This window comes from Trichomycterus rosablanca, chromosome 1 (assembly GCF_030014385.1).
Source record: "Trichomycterus rosablanca isolate fTriRos1 chromosome 1, fTriRos1.hap1, whole genome shotgun sequence".
NCBI classification, from domain to species: Eukaryota; Metazoa; Chordata; class Actinopteri; order Siluriformes; family Trichomycteridae; genus Trichomycterus; species Trichomycterus rosablanca.
Window position 1 is genome coordinate 19,206,956 of NC_085988.1, and position 20,585 is coordinate 19,227,540.

General features: G+C 39.3%; 1 protein-coding gene across 1 annotated transcript; it reads right to left on the reverse strand.

The window, feature by feature from the left end:
- Positions 1-13,495: 13,495 nt before the first annotated feature.
- zgc:110843 (uncharacterized protein LOC541492 homolog) lies at positions 13,496-20,068 on the reverse strand. Its single transcript, XM_063000601.1, has 3 exons — positions 19,935-20,068; positions 17,182-17,354; positions 13,496-14,426 (listed from the first exon to the last, which is right to left on the reverse strand). The coding sequence occupies exons 1-3, from the start codon at positions 20,008-20,010 to the stop codon at positions 14,337-14,339; spliced, it is 339 nt and encodes a 112-aa protein (XP_062856671.1). The 5' UTR covers positions 20,011-20,068; the 3' UTR covers positions 13,496-14,336.
- Between the last annotated feature and the right edge of the window lie 517 nt (positions 20,069-20,585).

Sequence of the window (20,585 nt, forward strand, 5' to 3'; positions counted from 1 at the left end):
GGGTGGTGGGACAAAGAACCGGATGTGGGTCTCTTTCTGTCAGAATGCGATTACGACCTCTGCCGACTGATAAGAGGCGCCTGCACAGAGATGAGGAAGAGTGCCCTTAGGGTGTGTATCTCCGCATGCAATGCTAGGTGGCGCCAAACTCATCAATGTGCGGGTGGCAAAAATGCATCCGGCTGCTGCTCATATGTCGTAGGGGATATGGGTTAGCTTCGATCTCCTCGGTCAGGGCAGGGTTCGGCATAGACAGAGAGGAAGCACGATGCAAATTGAACAATTGGATGCGCTAAAGAAAAAAAAAAAAAGAAAAAAAAAAAAAAAAAGGTCACTGGTTTAAACCCCACCACTGCCAGGTTGCCACTGTTGGGCCCTTGAGAAAGGCCCTTAACCCTCAATTGCTTAGACAGTATACTGTCACAGTAATGTAAGTCGCTTTGGATAAAAGCGTCTGCTAAATGTCGAAAATGTAAATGTAAATATTTTTAAATTATCTTGACTACAGCAGGTATCACCTTGATGCCCATATAAATGGGACTTGTTTGCACTCCATGTAAAAAGAACATGGAACAGTGGGCTCCTACCAAGGGTTGAAATCAAACCCAAATTAATCTTATGCTGAGAAAATAAAGCATCCATAAATTCTGTGCCGTTTTAGGACCAAAGGGCTTCATCCGTGCATCTTCATATCGGCATTTTTGAGTAGCACATTGTAGATCCTTTTTTTGTTTTGTTTATGCATTTTCTCCCGACTTTAGTGCGTCCAACTGCTCGATTGCATCATGCTTCCTCTTCACTAATGCCTATCCCCGCTCCGATAGAGGAAAACTAAGCTAACCCACACATGGGCAGCAGCCATATGCATTTTGTCACCTACACTTGACGAGTGCATATGCGGATCAGCATTGTGTACGGAGAGACACACCCTGACAGCACTCTTTCCTCGTCTCTGTGCAGGCACCATCAACCAGCCAGCAGAGGCTGTAGTTGCATCAGTTATGAGGAGACACTATACGGCTTAATATCCCAGCCCATATGAACAACAGGCCAATCGTTGTTCATGTGGCTACTCAGCCGGCAGGCAGAGCTGAGACTTGATACAATTTATCTGAGATCCCAGCTCTGGTGTTCTAGCGTGTGTTTTTACTGCTGCCCACACATTGTAGGGACAATGCGGCACATTGTAGATCCTTTAAGCTTTAACACAAGGTCTTGCCACATCATCCAAGTAGACTTTGACTAGGCCATGCTAAGTTGTTTGTTTTGACCTGTTCAGAGATGGACTTGCCTTCATGCTTCAGATTGTTGTCTTGTTACATGAAGCAATCACACCTAAGCTTTATTCCACAGGCTGATCACCAGACATTCCCCTTCAAAACAGGGCGCACAAAGGCTGATAAAGACCGGACTAAGTGGGTGTCTTCAAACGTTGTGCAAGGACCCTGGTCAGCAGGCCAAGGTGCCTGTGCAGAAGTAGATGAGCGTCATGTGTGTATCCACCAAGGCATGGGCAAAAAAGAGAGGGCATGGAGCAGGCAAATATACCCTCCTCGAATGCAATCAGGATCTCAAGCAGCGGGAGACTAATTGGCTACGCTAAATCGGGAGAAAATGGAAGAAAATGCATAAATAAATAGAAAAAAATCACTGAGCAACTGAAATTTTACTATATTTTTACTATCTATACACTATATGACCAAAAGTATTTAAACACTAAACCATGAGCTTGTTGGACATCCTATTTTAAAATTATAGACAATAATATGGAGTCCCCCACCTGTCTGTGGCTATAACACTCTTTTGGGATTTTGTGCCCATTCCATCAGAAGAGCATTTGTAAGGTCAGGCATTAATGTTGAATGAAAAGTATCATCTTGTAACCGACATTCCAATTCAATCCAAATGCGTTAAATGGGAATAAAGTCAGGGCTCCATGTAGGCCGCTGAAGTTTCCCACGGTGGCTAAATGGGTAGCACTGTCGCCTCACAGCAAGAAGATCCTGGGTTTGATCCCCAAGTGGGACGGTCCGGGTCTTTTCTGTGTGGAGTTTGCATCTTGTCCGTGTGGGTTTACTCCGGGTGCTCCGGTTTCCTCCCACAGTCCAAAGACATGCAAGTGAGGTGAATTGGAGATACTAAATTGTCCATGACTGTGTTTGATATAACCTTGTGAACTGATGAACCTTGTGTAATGAGTAACTACCGTTCCTGTCATTAATGTAACCAAAGTGTAAAACATGACGTTAAAATACTAATAAACAAACAAACAAACCCCAAACCAAACTTGTCAAACCATGTCTTCTTGAACCTCGCTTTGTGTACAGGGGCAGGTATAGGACTTTTTAAAACGGTTGGCATAAAGTTCGAAGCATATAATTAATTTTAACGTATATGCTTATGCTGGATGTAAAACAATCATCCTGGTTAAATCCACAATTTTTGAGATAGTGAAGTGTAGAGAAATGTAGCTTACAAGTTCTTGTGTATCTAATCAGAACAAGACAGAGCTGAATTCATGGTCATGTGCCCTGATACCTCAGGATATCGCCAAATGGTTAGAACATACAGAGATCGATCTAATGATACGAATATACTTTTGATAAGCACACATTGATGATCTCATTCGTGGACACATGGCCTGTGGGATATTTTGCAGATTCTTCTAGCAAATATCAGTGAATAACTCAATAACAGCCTCCATTTTTGGATGATCACCGAATGCCTTGTGTCTCTCCTGAGGCCCCCTCCACTCCTACACCTCAGCTGCCGCCTGTGCAAAGGGTTTTTTTTTTTTTTTTGAAGAGGTGGGGGGTTTTGGATTAGCGTCACATGGTCTCTTCCAGCAGGCAGACACATGACCCTTGGCACAGCGGAGGATAAAGCTCACTTGAAAGAGACCGAAAAAGAAGATGGAGGGGTTGGGGTGGGGGGGGTGTGGAGCAAATGTCCGGTTTCACAGACGCAGAGGAATGCTGTCAGCCGACTTCTAAAACTCACAGGAATGCGGAGGAATCGTTTTCCCCGAGGACCCGAAATTCTCTCGGTTCTTCTTTCTTCCCCCAGTTCCTCCATCGCCACATACTGGCTTTCAAAAATGAAACTCTCCATCTCACACTGTCTGTCTCACCACCTGGCGAGCTTCACACCTCTACATCAAGTGTATGTTATTGCAGGCCAGTGTGAAGTACTGTACATATACACTGTGTATGTACCATATATTAAGATCTTGTTTTTAATTGGCTGACAGGTGAACATTCATTTGTTGCTTCAGATCACTGCTGAATGAATCTAATCAGTGTTTACTATAGTCCTCCAACCACTTTATTTAATATAATTCCACTGGATATGTCCACTTTAAATAAATACTACTAGGCTTTGGTAGCTTGGTAAATAAGGTACTGTACAAGTAATTGGAAGGTCACTAGTTCAAGCCCAAAAAAATGCAAAGTTGCCACTGTTAGATCCTTGAGCAAGGCCCTTAAACAAAAAGTGCTAAAAAGAAGTACAGTGGTACCTTGTAACTCAACGTCCCCTAAACTTAAAATCTTTGAAACTCGACACCCTTTGTCGAAATTTGTACCCTTAAACTTGACGTTTACCTTAAACTCGACTGCCGCTCCATTCAGTGCTTGACTTGAGCGCCGCAGTAAGACATCATCAAAGTGCCAATATGAGACGAATCTACATTCGTGTGGGATAACCATCAAATTCACTCTAAAAGCTCCACATGTATCTGTGTTTATCTGTATTTCCTTACTGTTTCACTTTTAAACTTGTGTTATAGCTCGGGGTTCTGAGAAATTGTAAGAACCAGCTTTTCCGAGTGGGAAATAACGATAGCCAGCGCAAAGGCTATTGTGCCGCTTTTCATGTGAATGCACCTATACTGAATGGAATACGGTATTCCAAGATCAACAATCTCCACGATTAAGCACCATAAGGAAACAATAAAGAAGTAAAGATAAAGTTTTAGCAGGTTTTATTGTATTTTTATTAGGGCTGTCGTTTATTGCGTTAATTAACGCGTTAAAATTTTAATCGCGATTAAAAAAATTAATCAAGATTAAAATTTTTAATCAAACAATTTTTATTGGGCTGTGTTTGTGCCACGTAAATATGTGTCTCTGTGGTAATTTGCGCTGCTTTAACACAGCAACATTACTGTAGAGATAACACGGGCACGACAGGTGTCGTGAGTTACAAATGACTTCAGCTGCTGCTGCTACATATTGTTAAATATCGGGTATTTTAAATAATCATTTTCAAAAAGCGTGAGAAATCATCACTAGACAAAATTACAGTTATTAATTGACGCTTTAATATCATCTTTGGTCAGAGCACGTATATGTCTCGCCGGGCGCACGGATATGCGTTACAGACAAAATGAGCTCAGACTCAGTCTAACGGTATTTCAGATGAATTTGGATGAAAAGCCCTTGGACTGTTCACGTCATGGGAACATTACAAACACTGCTGTTAAATTGATCGCAATGTACTGTATAAACGCTTTAACATAGTTAACGATGTGGGTCGAAAGGACGTTATACTGTTGCGCAGGGGGCGTAACTACAGGCAGGTGCACCGGGGCCCATGGCAGGGGGGGTCCTCCACGACATGAACTCAACCACTCACCTCACTGCCTCCCACTGGCTGCACTCGCCAGGTCATTATTATTATATTACATTATTTTTGTTCAGTAAAATTAATAGAACTAAAACTGTGCATTAAAAATACCAGAGGCAGGAATTTGGACTTGAATTGTAACTTCTGAGTGAGTACTTTTAATTCATTCTGATCAGCTATCAGCATATGCAATTTGTTGAGGGAGCCCTAATTTTTTTTTTTGCACTGGGGCCCATGAGCTCCTAGTTACGCCACAGGTGTTGTATCTAGAAATGGTTCATATTATGAGTGCCTGTTTTCAGTGGCAGGGTTATGAACAGGAAAAGATCCTCACTTTTGCCAGATAATGTGAACAGACTCATTTTAAATAACTGGCTGAAAGATGGGTAGCTGTTAACAACTCTATATAGACATTGGCTGGCTTTCTAAAAATAATTTAGATTTAATAATTTTATCACTATTTTATGAATGTTTTTATTGGCAAACATGTTCTTGCAACAATAATAATAATAATAGTTACATTTTTATAGCGCCTTTCACAGACCCAAGGACGCTTTACCAGGCAATAGCGCAAAAAAAAAAAACTAAGCAGTGGAGGAAGGAGAAAAATATACATTAAAGATAAAGGTTTTTAAGTCACATTTTCCCAATAAAAATGTGCATAACTGTTCAAATTTTGCTTAGTTATTAGTTTGCGATTAATTGCGTGACGGCGCTAATTTTTATTGATTTCAATTGTATTTCAGTGTTTTTATATTACATTTGCATTATTTTCAGTGCATAAGTGTCAGAAACAACCCCATTATTTTACATTAGCCTAAAATATATGCAGTTCCACGGGACCATGGAACGCATTAACAGGTTTCCCATGTATCCTTATAGGAAAAAATACCTTTAAACTCAACGTCTTTTAAACTCAATGCCACTCCCAGAACCAAATGACAATGAGTTTCATTGTACCACTGTATTTAGAGTCCACAAATGAATTATATTAATAATAAGAATTATTATTTAACACACAGTTGTTGGGTATTGATAGACACACATTTGAAGGTAAGAACATGCAAGCACCTTCACCTCCTTTTTTAGAAATGTACAATTATTTTGGCTTCATGTTCTGCAAGGATGTCCGGTTAAAATCTCCAATTTTATTTTCTTGTCTAATAAATGTCAATTTTTTCTTTAAAGTGTCCTGGCCCAGTGCTCCATCCACGTGTAATGCACCAGTACTGTTTGTAGAGAAGCAGCCCCATATTATGATGCTTCCACCCTCTATTGTCACTGAGGATATGGTGTTCTTGGGATCATACATGCAACCCTTATTTTTCAAACATGACAACATTTAAGAAGCACATCTCGGTGCCCAGGTGGCACAGGTGATTCCTCGGTTCAAAACTCGGCATTGCCACAGATCGGCTGGGCACCATCTAGCGGGCATAAGTGACATAACTGACATGTGTGGGGTGTAGGATCAAATATGATTGTGGTCAGGTTTAGTGGACCACAATCATCTGTAAACAGTGAAACCAACGTTCCTGATGTTATGTCATTGTGGGACAGTGGTAGTTCAGTTGGTAGAACTCTGGGCTGTCTATCAAAAGGTTGTGGGTTAGAATCCTGATCTGTCAAGCAGGCTTTCTGGTGGCCCCAAGTCCTCAACATTATTGAGTACAGTTGGATCTGACTATGGTTTATTGCCCCAAAAGTATGATGCAAAAGGGTGTGGACAATTCATATAATTATTTATTTGATTATATCACATTTTTATTGAGCTAATAAATGTCAAATCTTTATTAGCTGATCACTTTACCGGCTAACAATTTTAAAGAGTGTGAATGATCTGGTACAGTTGTTACTGGTCCTGTTCAAAGTTAGTAACGTGAACCCAAACTATGTCCTAAGGAATAAAATAATCCCGGCTTTAATATTCATTCATTTTCTTACACGGTTATCTAATTAGGGATGCGGGGGGTGCTGGAGCCTATATCAGCTTTTCAATGGGTGCAAGGCACAAAGTAACACCCTGGACGGGACGCCAGTCCATCGCAGGGCAAACAAACATATACACACAAACATATACACACACACACACACACATTCAGTGTCTCCAGTTAACGTGACTGCATGTTTTTGGACTGTGGGAGAAAACCTGAGCTTCCGGAGGAAACCCATGCAGACACGGGGAGAACATGCAAACTCCACACAGAAAGGACCCGGACCGCCCCGCCTGGGGATCAAACCCAGGACCTTCTTGCTGTGAGGCGACTGTGCTACCCACCGAGCCACCGTGCTGCCCCTGGCTTTAATATGACTGTTATTATCTAGGACGATTGTATTTGTCTACAGATAACACTAGCCTGCCACTTTCCTTGGTCCGGTGACATGACATGTACATATTTTCATTACTTTGCTTGTCTCCTGCTGTTTTAATGTGTATTTTTATGTTTTGTAACTGCTAACAAAGTTATTTGTAAAGTCTGTGCGTACCAAGGGACAGAAACTCTACTCTAATGTTTTAATGAAATTCTCATACAGACCCCTATAAATGCAATAAAATTCGAATCTGTATTTTTTTTAATTCACCTGAAAATCTGTTCAGTGTTTTCAATGATAACTTTATTCTATTTTAAAAATATATGAAAATTCAGAAATAAATGCCTGCAACACACATTTAAAAAGGCATGTGTAAGCGCCCAGGTGGCACAGCGGAAGAGATCTAGCGCAGAGGTTCTGAACTCCTCGGTTCAAAACTCGGCTGTGCCACCGGTCGGCTGGGCGCCAACTAGTGGACATAATTGGCAGTGCCTGCAGCAGACACATTTCTGCTAGGGAGGGATGACCGGACTTTGTGGGTGGGGTCTTCAAACGCTGTGTAAGGACCTTGATTGGCAGATAGCCTGTGCAGAGTGCATGGGTGAAAAAGGGGTCCGCTAAGAGCTGCACGCGGGTCGAAGGAGGCACGAGCAGCAATATACCCACCTCGATTCCCCAGCAGCGGAAAACAAACTGACTACGCTAAATTGGGAGACAATGCACAAATGAAATAGAAAAAAAGGCATGTTTACCACTGGCTCACATCACCTTTAATTATACGTAGTAATCGTTTGGAAATTGAAGATACCAAAATGCCATTTATTTTACTGAAACTTTCAAGTGTGTGTTTGCTTGCTAGCATTTGTACCACACTGCGTATCAATTAGATTATGTAGATTTAATTTTACAGTTAACTTTTAAACTAACATGACAAGCTGACAATTGTTCTCTACACTATTTTTATTGATTTATTTGTGCATTTTTGTCTTGTAAACAAAGCATGTTTGGTGAAAAGTAAGCTTGTCCACGATATTACATGCTAGTTTACCATAGTGCTAACCATTTGAGTGTATAGTTCTTGCCATTTCTTTCCATACACACACCAGTATGGACAATTCTTTGTCCAGTTAACACACTCATGCTAAGCCTGGGCCTGCCCAGAAGTGCTTTTTAGCTGTTTCCGGTCTGGTGGATTACAACGCCCTTTAACACCTACTACTGCAAATACTTTCTTTTTTATGTGTAAGACGGCAACAAACTGTAAGGTTTCATATTAAAGTCAGTAAGCACTATTAACAGAAGTAAACAGAAAATGGAAATCGTACTTATAGCTTATTAGCTGAGGAAATTCTGTCGTACATTAAAGCTAATGGGAGAACCAGCACGTATGAAGCGGTGTGAAGTTGTGGCCCCATCTGGTGGATGAAGAACAAACTGCTGCTGATAAACGACTGAGCAGGAAAAGCTAAAATCACTAACGTGTAAACACTGGGCCGAAAGTTTACTTTTACTGTTTTTTTTATCGTTATTTATTTTATTATTACACAAATTCAATGAAATTAAAACTGTAACCAAAAAGAGTGTGAAAAAAACATTTAAAAAAAAGTTTTACTAGCCATTGACTAAACATTTAAACTGAATTGTCAGTAATGTTTGAGAAAGCTAACATAGTAACTAAAGCTAACAGTTTTAAGTCAGCCAAATTGTTCTTTTCAGGGGACAGATGGAGTAAACAATATGAATTTCTTCAAACTTGGACAACAGACTCTCTGTAATAAAACATATAAATATAATAAGCCTACTTAATTACAAACAATTACATTTCTTTTCATTTGTGTGACTATCTGCGTCAGTGTTGTGTAAACTAAGATTTTGCAATTTTCACTCACTAGTTTATAATTCTATTGGGAAGACTGTCATACTTTTTCAAATTAAACATACACACCTTCCTCCAAACTATTATAATTTATAAACTCCTAAACGTACTCCTGAACTTTCTTAGTCCAGAACTTAATCTGAACTTACTTACTCCCGAAGCTACTCCTGAATGTACCCCCGAACTTACTCCTAAACGTACTTAGTCCAGAACTTACTCCTGAACACATTTACTCCCAATCCTCCTTCTGCACTTACTCCTGAACTTACTTAGTCCAGAACTTACTCCTGAACTTACTTAGTCCAGAACATACTCCTGAACTTACTTAGTCCAGAACATACTCCTGAATGTACCCCCGAACTTACTCCTAAACGTACTTAGTCCAGAACTTATTCCTGAACACATTTACTCCCAATCCTCCTTCTGCACTTACTCCTGAACTTACTTAGTCCAGAACTTACTCCTGAACTTACTTAGTCCAGAACGTACTCCTGAATGTACTCCTGAATGTACTCCTGAATGTACTCCTGAATGTACTCCTGAATGTACTCCTGAACTTACTTAGTCCAGAACTTACTCCTGAACTTACTTAGTCCAGAACTTACTCCTGAATGTACTCCTGAACTTACTCCTGTACTTACTGAATGTACTCCTGAACTTACTCCTGAACACATTTACTCCCAATCCTCCTTCTGCACTTACTCCTGAACTTACTTAGTCCAGAACTTACTCCTGAACTTACTTAGTCCAGAACATACTTCTGAATGTACTCCTGAACCTACTTAGTCCAGAACTTATTCCTGAACTTACTTACCCCTGAACTTACTCCTAAACGTACTTACCCCTGAACTAACTCCTAAACGTACTTACCCCTGAACTTACTCCTGAACACATTTACTCCCAGTCCTCCTTCTGCACTTACTCCTGAACTTACTTAGTCCAGAACTTACTCCTGAACTTACTTAGTCCAGAACATACTCCTGAATGTACTCCTAAACTTACTTAGTCCAGAACTTATTCCTGAACTTACTTACCCCTGAACTTACTCCTAAACGTACTTAGTCCAGAACTTACTCCTGAATGTACTCCTGAACTTACTCCTAAACTCATTTACTCCCAATCCTCCTTCTGAACTTACTCCTGAACTTACTTAGTCCAGAACATACTCCTGAATGTACTCCTGAACTTACTTAGTCCAGAACTTACTCCTGAACTTACTTACCCCTGAACTTACTCCTAAACATACTTAGTCCAGAACTTACTCCTGAATGTACTCCTGAACACATTTACTCCCAATCCTCCTTCTGAACTTACTCCTGAACTTACTTAGTCCAGAACTTACTCCTGAACTTACTTAGTCCAGAACATACTCCTGAATGTACTCCTGAACTTACTTAGTCCAGAACATACTCCTGAATGTACTCCTGAACTTACTTAGTCCAGAACTTACTCCTAAACGTACTTAAACCAGAACTTACTCCTGAATGTACTCCTGAACTTACTCCTGAACACATTCACTCCCAATCCTCCTTCTGAACTTACTCCTGAATGTACTCCTGAACTTACTCCTGAACACATTTACTCCCAATCCTCCTTCTGAACTTACTCCTGAAATTACTTAGTCCAGAACTTACTCCTGAACATACTTAGTCCAGAACATACTTCTGAATGTACTCCTGAACTTACTTAGTCCAGAACTTACTCCTGAACTAACTTACTTCCGAACCTACTCCTGAATGTACCCCCGAACTTACTCCTAAACGTACTTAGTCCAGAACTTACTCCTAAACTTACTTACTCCCGAACCTACTCCTGAATGTACCCCAGAACTTACTCCTAAACGTACTTAGTCCAGAACTTACTCCTGAATGTACTCCTGAAATTACTCCTGAACACATTTACTCCCAATCCTCCTTCTGAACTTACTCCTGAACTTACTTAGTCCAGAACTTACTCCTGAACTTACTTAGTCCAGAACTTATTCCTGAACTTACTTAGTCCAGAACTTATTCCTGAACTTACTTACCCCTGAACTTACTCTTAAACGTACTTAAACCAGAACTTACTCCTGAACTTACTCCTAAACACATTTACTCCCAATCTTCCTTCTGAACTTACTCCTGAACGAACTTACTCCTGAATCTACTCCTGAATGTACCCCCGAACTTACTCCTAAACGTACTCCTGAATGTACTTAGTCCAGAACTTACTCCTGAACGTACTTATTATAAAATATTAGCGTCTAGTTTTAATTATCCCAAATCTCAGGAGTGCTAATTTAGGTGTAATGTTACAGTTTTGATTTATTGGAAAAAGAGATGGGGAGTGTTTTTAGATCGGTTTTATGAAATAGCAACACCCAGAGTTCAATGGGTCCATGAGCCGTAGTTTGGACACCTGTAAACGAGGGCATTAAAGAACCATTTGAGATCACTAACTTCCATTTACACTGATCAGCCATAACATTAAAACCACCTGCTTGTTTCTACACTCATTGTCCATTTCATCAGCTCCACTTACCATATAGAAGCACTTTGTAGTTCTACAATTACTGACTGTAGTCCATCTATTTCTCTACATACTTTTTCAACCTGCTTTCACCCTGTTCTTTAATGGTCACCTCACTGTCCCTGCTGGACTAAGAATAGTCCACCAACCAAAAATACCCAGCCAACTCAAAGAGCAGCAATAAATGAGTGATCGTCTCTGACTTCCATCTACAAAATGGACCAACTAGGTAGGAGTGTCTAATAGAGTGGACAGTGAGTGGACACGGTATTTAAAAACTCCAGCAGCGCAGCTGTGTCTGATCCACTCATACCAGCACAACACACACTAACACACCGCCACCATGTCAGTGTCACTGCAGTGCTGAGAATGATCCACCATCCAAATAATACCTGCTCTGTGGTGGTCCTGTGGGGGTCCTGACCATTGAAGAACAGGGTGAAAGCAGGTAAAAAAAAAAGTATGTAGAGAAACAGATGGACTACAGTCAGTAATTGTAGAATTACAAAGTACTTCTGTATGGTAAGTGGAGCTGATAAAATGTACAGTTAGTGTAGAAACAAGGAGGTGGTTTAAATGTTATGGCTGATAAGTGTATTTGTTGTTGTAATTTAGGCTGAGATTAAAGTATTAAAACACAGTAAAAGTGAGAGACTGAGGTATGCTGTTTGTTTTTATTTTAACCCCAATGTTTAACAAATCTGTGGCATTTTATGGCATGATTGGTATTATGTTTGAGTCTGCTTATTGTATCTTGTCTTTATATTTCCATGGCTGTGAGATAGGTTGAAACTGTTCTTGTGTTGTCTTGTGTAAGAATTTCGTTTGTGGTTCCAGGCATGTGTACTTGTTGTCTTTCCTTTGTGTATTTGGGGCGTTCTATCAGGATGTGCTTTCTCGTAACAGGTGTTTGGCAGAATTTACAGGTTGGGTTTTTTTCCTTTTATCAGGTGTTGGTGGGTTCTTCCGCCATGGCCAATAAATGACTAGGTCTATGCATCATCTTTGGTGTGTCCTTGGTTTAATGTTGATGAAATATGGCTGAATCAGTCTAGACATTGGGAGGTGCACTTGTCAGCACAATCTCAGTGCTGGTCCCAAGCCTGAACAAAAAGAGGAAGCCTTCAGGAAGGGCATCCTGTTTACAAACTGTGCCAGGTCTGATATGCGGACCAGATCCACTGTGGCGATGTATTTATAGAGATTTTTTTGCTCACACCACAAAAGTCCCAATCAATCTCCCATCCATCACCAGAACTTCCTTCTGGCACTATTTACAACCAGTTGAAACCACAGCTAAATGCTTAAAGGCTGAGAAATTTCCAGTTCTTATGGCTCAGTTGTTATCTAATATTTTTATGGTGCATTCTGTAAAGCTAATTTTGTGTATATTGTTTTAGTGGCTTGGTTTAAGTCATTAAATATTCCAGTGATGTTTGATATTTTTCGTCCAATTTGTTTTGTCTGGTCAACGTCCTTTCATTTGTCAATATACATCCAAACAAGTTGGGGACTGGGGCAATTTAGGGCTAGTAATAATGACGTAATTTCAATCCTGATTTGGAACAAAAACAGATGGGCAGTTGATATAACCACATGGGTGAGGGATTACTCTGGCAGACTTTTGTCAAGCACTACAATACGGAGTTACATTCACAAATGCCGCTTAAAACTTCACTGTGCAAAAAATAAGCCTTATGTTAACCATGTCCAGAAGCGGCATCGACTTCTCTGGGCTCAGAGGCATCTGGGATGGACCACTGTCTAAAACAGTATTTTCTTTTTTTTTTTTTTAAGAAATGGATACAATGTACTCCAGACCAAAGACAAATAGGAACATCCAGACTGTTATCAGCAACAAGTCCAAAAGCAAGATTCTGTCATGGTATTGGGATTTGTTTTATTTGCATTTTCCATACTGTCCCAACTATTTCTGATTTGTGGTTGTATAGACAGAAGCAAATTAGAAGGATCTGGTTCTCCAGCAAAAACAAACCTACAGTCCTATAAATATAAAAATAGTTTTAACAGTCTGAACATTTTAATGGCACATTTAGTTTGCATCCCACTACTCGTTTTAAACATTTCATAAACCAGCATACCTCTCATGTGTATTACTCCATTTCTGATATTCAAAATGCCACAAAATATCACATCCTGGACAAACACCAATAATATATATATTTTTTATTTATTTTGTTTAATTTACATCAACTGCGTTATCCTGGTCAGGGTTGCAATGGGTCCTACTGGGAAAACACTGGGTGCAATGCAGGAATACCCTGGACAGGGCAACAATCCATCTCAGGGCTTCAGCCATTAACCTCCCTCCCAACCCCTCCAGTACCCCCCACCACAAATATGCCCATGTAGACACCCAGCCGACCGATAGTCGTGGGCTATCGTGTTTTGTAGTGTACCAATCAAGCGCTTGCACTTGTTTTGTTTATGTGTAATTCTGGTCTAGTAATAACAAGGTCCCTGTTTTGAGCTCTTCCTCTGCCAGGTTGCCACTGTTGGGCTCCTGAGCGAGGCCCTTAACCCTCAATTGCTTTAATTGTATCTGTCACAATTATAAGTCACTCAGGATAAAAGTGTCTGCTAAATGCCAAAATGTAAAGGTAAATGCGTTTATTTGCAGTGCGGTATATCGTCAACACTTTGGGCCAAAGTGGCTTGATTAATCGGGGCAGAGCAGGAAGGAACATGGGAGGTCTTTATGAGAAGAGGAAATGCAGACTGTGCATCTGTTAAGTGCTTGTGGTTTGTCAGGAAGTGCGCCATTCAGCTGGCGGCTCACAACGAGTGTCTGGCGTATAAATCAGTCTACGTGTAAATCCGTTCTGATACTTGTAGTTTTTTAAAGACAACATGAATGTACACGTCTACTTCAGAAGGCCAACACTGCACGGCTTTTGAACCCGACACAGGAAAGGCAGTGGATTATCTGGATGTGCTCATGAACACACCGGTACTCGCTGCATTCACTACAGCAGGACGATAAAAAGTCAGATTAGGCGTCTCTCCTCTTGATTATCAGAGGACCCACATTGTCTCCAGTCTCCTCATTGTGTTTGGTGTGTGCACCGTCGCAGTAGGGGAACTGCAAAGATAAACAAACAGTTACAGAGCGACAAGCACAGCGAATTCACTATTTTCACTATCACGCTGCACTGGCAACTGGGAATTTTTAAAGATACAAAGCAGCTTAAACTAGGGCTGGATGGTATATCGCAAATATCAATATATATGATAGTATTTTTTATACGATATTGAAAATGACTATATTAGAGCTGGGCGGTATGACAGTACATTCAGTGTACCGTCTTTGATTCCTCATATGGTATGGATTTTTCATATACCGCAATACCATAACATATATAATTTTAACAGCTGTAGGCTTCAAAAGGCAGCAGATCATATAATATTGTGCACTGATAAAACGCTATGGAGATCATGCAGATTAAGTAGTTAGCCAGTTAGCATGACGGTGTTAACAGAAGAGAGAGGTTTCCTCGATACGGTGAAAAAAAAAAAATAAATAAAAAAATAAAAACAGATGGAAGATGAAGAGAGGAAGACCAAATTTGCACTGGAAGAACCTGCCAAAGAAATGAGGCGTGTTGGCAGTTTAGAACAGACTAAAACACAATATACTGCACGGTTTGTCGAGCTACAACTGTTGCAAACAACAACATTATGAACGCAGTAACAATCCACATATGCAAGGACACGATTCCTCTATAGACAGTTGAGAAAGAAGCTTTCAGAGCAATAATTAAAACACTGGATTCCAGGTTTGTCTTACTGGGTGAAAATACTTCAGGTCAGTCGCTAAACCAACGTTATAAGCAAACTGGAAGTGGATATATTTAAAGTTGTCAGACCTGTGGTCAAGTTGTGCGGTGAAGTTTGCAAACGGCATTTTATTAGTTAAAGGGAGAGCTAAGGGTAATTGTACAATACTTAAATATTAAATAAACAATAAAAATTATATTTAATGCAAATGTTTCACATGTACTGATACCATCATATATTGTGTCATTTTGTGTGGCCAAGCAAAGCTTATAGTATCCAAATCCTCCATTATATACATAGTGAAATTAAAACATTTTATATTCTCTGTACTTATGGCAGTAGAATCAGCCACAGATTATATAAAAAGTCCCAGTAATACAAAAAAAAAAGAAAAACATACCGTGAAATCGTCAGAATCTTTAAAAATACCGTGATAAAACTTTTTGGTCATACCACCCAGCCCTAGACTATATTCGTTATATCGAGTGTGTCTCAGATACACAGGTTACCATACGAGGATGTTTAAAACAGCACAAAGAACTGTGCAGCACCCTCTCTCTCACGCTTAAGTGGGCATGCGAGTGCACATGCACGCACATACACACACACAAGCACACCACGTTGACCCATCATTGTCTGTGTATGCCGCTGTAGAAATTTTTACTATGTTCATCACGCACACTCGGGTCTACCTCTCTCGTCTCTCACTGCCACAGTCTTTGTCTTAGCGTAGACATGGCTCAACATTTTTACTGTGCTACCACTATCTTTACCTAAAGAACAAACCGCAATGTTCAGAAATAAATAACTGATGTCAGTCAGCAGTGGAGGAAACCAAACCAGTAGCAAAGATCTAATTAAAAACTGACAGCACATGGGTTGGATGTGTGGAAAAGGTTTGGTTTTCGAAGAGATGATGCACAACATAGTAAAGTTTTTTGCAAATTATGCGGTAGAAACGTTGAAGCTAAAGGTAGCAGCATGACGAATCTCACACATCATCCAGTGCAGTTTGCTGGGTCATTGGAATACTTCGAAGAGGAGCACGGGTAAAAGATCTCACAATTTCCCTCAATCTTTTCTTATAATGCACACTGTTTTTGTTATCCTTATTTGTATTCGTTATATACTCAGATCAGACATAACATTATGACCACCTACCTAATATTGTGTTGGTCCCCCTTTTGCTGCCCCATACGCAACAAACTGTGATGCACTGTGTATTCTGACACCTTTCTATCAGAACCAGCATTAACTTCTTCAGCAATTTGAACTACATTAGCTCGTCTGTTAGATCGGACCACACGGGCCAGCCTTCGCTCCCCACGTGCATCAATGAGCCTTGGCTGCACATGACCCTGTCGCCGGTGTACCACTGTTCCTTCCTTGGACCACTTTTGATAGATACTGACCACTGCAGACCGGGAACACCTCACAAGAGCTGCAGTTTTGGAGATGCTCTGACCCAGTCGTCTAGCCATCACAAATTGGCCCTTGTCAAACTCGCTCAAATCCTTACGCTTGTTCATTTTTCCTGCTTCTAACACATCAACTTTGAGAATAAAATGTTCACCTTGGTGCCTAATATATCCCACCCACTAACAGGTGGCGTGATGAAGAGATAATCAGTGTTATTCACTTCACCTGTCAGTGGTCATAATGTTATGGTGTATGTACAAAATCTATACAAGCTGTATGCTGGGTGTGCAACTGTCTTATGTTTATTATTATAATATTAAATATAACTTAGATATACAGTTTGATAAGTACAGTTATAATACAGCATGCTTTTTTGTGCTACAAATAAATACTGATACTTTAACAGTAAACATTGTTAAGGTTTTCATCATATCGTATCGTATATCGCCACTTCTCTAAAGAATATAGAGATATAAATTTTTTAGTCATATTACCCAGCCCTAGTTTAAACCAGCCACAATTTGTTGATGCAGCCAAAACATTCTGTCCAAGTTCATCACTTCAGTGCTCATGTGATTTGTTCTGAAAATCAGTTTAGCCAATTAGCATTTCTTGTGCTGTGACACACTACACATACTCACCTTTTTAGACCTCCAGCAGCGGCAGTAGACGACCTTCTTGCTGATATCCTCCACGTCGAAGCTGTGTACCACCTTGGCGCTGTCTTTACTGTGCTCCAGGTTTACTTTACCCTTGGAATCACTCTTGCTGCTCAAGTATCGTGTGAGCAGATATGTCCCCATAGCTGTAGCCACTGCAACAGAAACAACGATAATGAGGTGTTCTGCAAATGTACGCTCATTCATGCATGACCCTAACATAAACCTAATCTAATTAAGATCTAATCCATTTGTTTTTACCAATATATTAAGTTTTACATTGTTAGCCTTTTTTATTTCAATATGTACATGTAATATATCACTTGTTTCAGTGTGTACTTGTATATAGCTGAAATGATTATAGCTCTCTCTTATTTGCATGGCAGAAATACCCTTGACAGGGCGCCACTATCTTAGTGCTTCAACCATCCTCCCCCTTCTCAGACATAGCCAATCGTCTGCACAGGCTGATAGCACTGCTGGGATTTAAATCTGAATTTCGGTGGTACTTGGTCATCAGAGAGCCCACTGCTTTATTTATTTATTTATTAGAAATGTAATGTCATGTTTTACACATGATGAGCTAATGAACAGTTAAGACAGTCATTTATGAGCTAATGAATGATTAATGATGAGCTAATGAACAGTTAATAAACAGCCAATAATGCACTGATCAGCAGCCAATGATGAGCTAATGATCAGTTAACAAACAACCACTGATAAGCTAACAAACAGTTAATAAACACTGTTAACTATTAATAATTAGCCAATGATGAGCTAACAAACAGTTGATAAACAGCCAGTGATGAGCTAATGAACAGTTAATAAACAGTCAATGATGAGCTAATGAACAAATAATAAACAGCAAATGAAAATCTAATGAACAATCAATAAACAGCCAATGATGACCTAATAAACAGTTAATAAACAGCCAATGATGAGCTAATGAACAGTTAATAAACAGTCAATGATGAGCAGCAAATAATGAGCTAATAAACAGTTAATAAACAACCAATGATGAGCTAATGAACAGTTAATAAACAGCCAATAATGGGCTGATCAGCAGCCAATGATGAGCTAATTGTCAGTTAACAAACAACCAATGATAAGCTAACACACAGTTTATAAACACTGTTAACTGTTAAACAACCAATGATAAGCTAACGAACAGTTGATAAACAACCAGTGATGAACGGAAAAGCTGCTAATTATGAGCTAATGAACAGTTAATAAACAGCCAATGATGACCTAATAAACAGTTAATAAACAGCCAATGATGAGCTAATGAACAGTTAATAAAGAACCAATGATGTGCTGATCAGCAGCTAATGAATAGTTGATGACCAGCCAATGAAGAGCTAATGAACAGTTAATAAACAGCCAATGAAGACATAATAAACAGCCAATGATGAGCTAATGAACAGTTAATAAACAGCCAATAATGGGCTGATCAGCAGCCAATGATGAGCTAATGATCAGTTAACAAACAACCAATGATAAGCTAACACACAGTTAATAAACACTGTTAACTGTTAAACAACCAATGATAAGCTAACGAACAGTTGATAAACAACCAGTGATGAACGGAAAAGCTGCTAATTATGAGCTAATGAACAGTTAATAAACAGCCAATGATGACCTAATAAACAGTTAATAAACAGCCAATGATGAGCTGATAAGCAGCTAGTAATGAGCTAAGGAACAATTAATAAACAGCCAATGAAAAACTAATGAACAATCAATAAACAGCCAATGATGACCTAATAAAGTTAATAAACAGCCAATGATGACCTAATAAACAGTTAATAAACAGCCAATGATGACCTAATAAACAGTTAATAAACAGCCAATGATGAGCTGATAAGCAGCTAGTAATGAGCTAAGGAACAATTAATAAACAGCCAATGAAAAACTAATGAACAATCAATAAACAGCCAATGATGACCTAATAAAGTTAATAAACAGCCAATGATGACCTAATAAACAGTTAAAACAGCCAATGATGACCTAATAAACAGTTAATAAACAGCCAATGATGACCTAATAAACAGTTAATAAACAGCCAATTATGACCTAATAAACAGTTAATAAACAGCCAATGATGACCTAATAAACAGTTAATAAACAGCCAATGATGAGCTAATGAACAGTTAATAAACAGCCAATGATGACCTAATAAACAGTTAATAAACAGCCAATTATGACCTAATAAACAGTTAATAAACAGCCAATGATGAGCTAATGAACAGTTAATAAACAACCAATGATGTGCTGATCAGCAGCTAATGAATAGTTGATGACCAGCCAATGAAGAGCTAATGAACAGTTAATAAACAGCCAATGAAGACATAATAAACAGCCAATGATGAGCTAATGTCAATAACAGTCAATAAAGAGCCAATAAGGACCTAATTACCATTTAATAGACAATGACAAGCTAATGAACAGTTAATGATGAGCCAATGTTGAGCTAGTGAACAAATAATAAACAGACAATTATGAGCTTATGAACGATTAATGAAATAAAATAAACAGTTTATGAAGAGCTTATAAAGAGTTAAAGACCCCTGATGAAGCGCTAATGAACTTCTAGTCCTGCAAGGCGTTGTTTTATAGTTCATGATTTGTAATGACTGGTTATAAAAAGTTAGCATTCTGGCTAACCAAACAGTCCAGCTCAACTGCACTGACACATTAAACACAACCATAATTACTTAAAACAAACCTGTTCTTACCTTTAGAAAGTCTCCCACCAGAAAGCAGGGCGGGTTTGATTAGTAACGATGATAATCCAGTCTGTTGCAGAGACATTTTATTTCAACAGAAGTGTAAACTATCAGATTTATGCTTCACTACAAGGTCGTCCGAGTCTCACTCTGACAGAACGTAAACTCAAGCGCCGTACACGTCATTTCTGAGTTAACCAATCGTATGCTGGCTAGAACAAGTACGGGTTCGCTTTGACCAATCAGATTAAAGCTTGGCTACAAGAAATTTGCAGAGCCGTAGATAGAGAGAGTTGCGACACTCCTTGATCTCGCCGCTACGCGGTCACGTGGTTCATGTAACCCTCAATAGTTCCAAACAAACCCGGCGCTGTCATGTTCTCATATGGGACAGGCAGCAGTAAATGAAATATTAAACGGCAAATAATAAAAATTTGTACAATTTCTGGGTATTTTCAACTGCGTTTACATTTACTGCATCTGCTTTAATGTCAATTTGGTATATAAAGTGGAAGATTGATGTTTATAATGACTTGTTAATAGGTCGTTCTTGTTAACACACAGTACATTATAATAGCATACATTACATAATGCGATATCATTAAGTAGTAGAGACAATATACAGTATAGACATTAAAGTTTTTTATGTTTTGTTTTTTG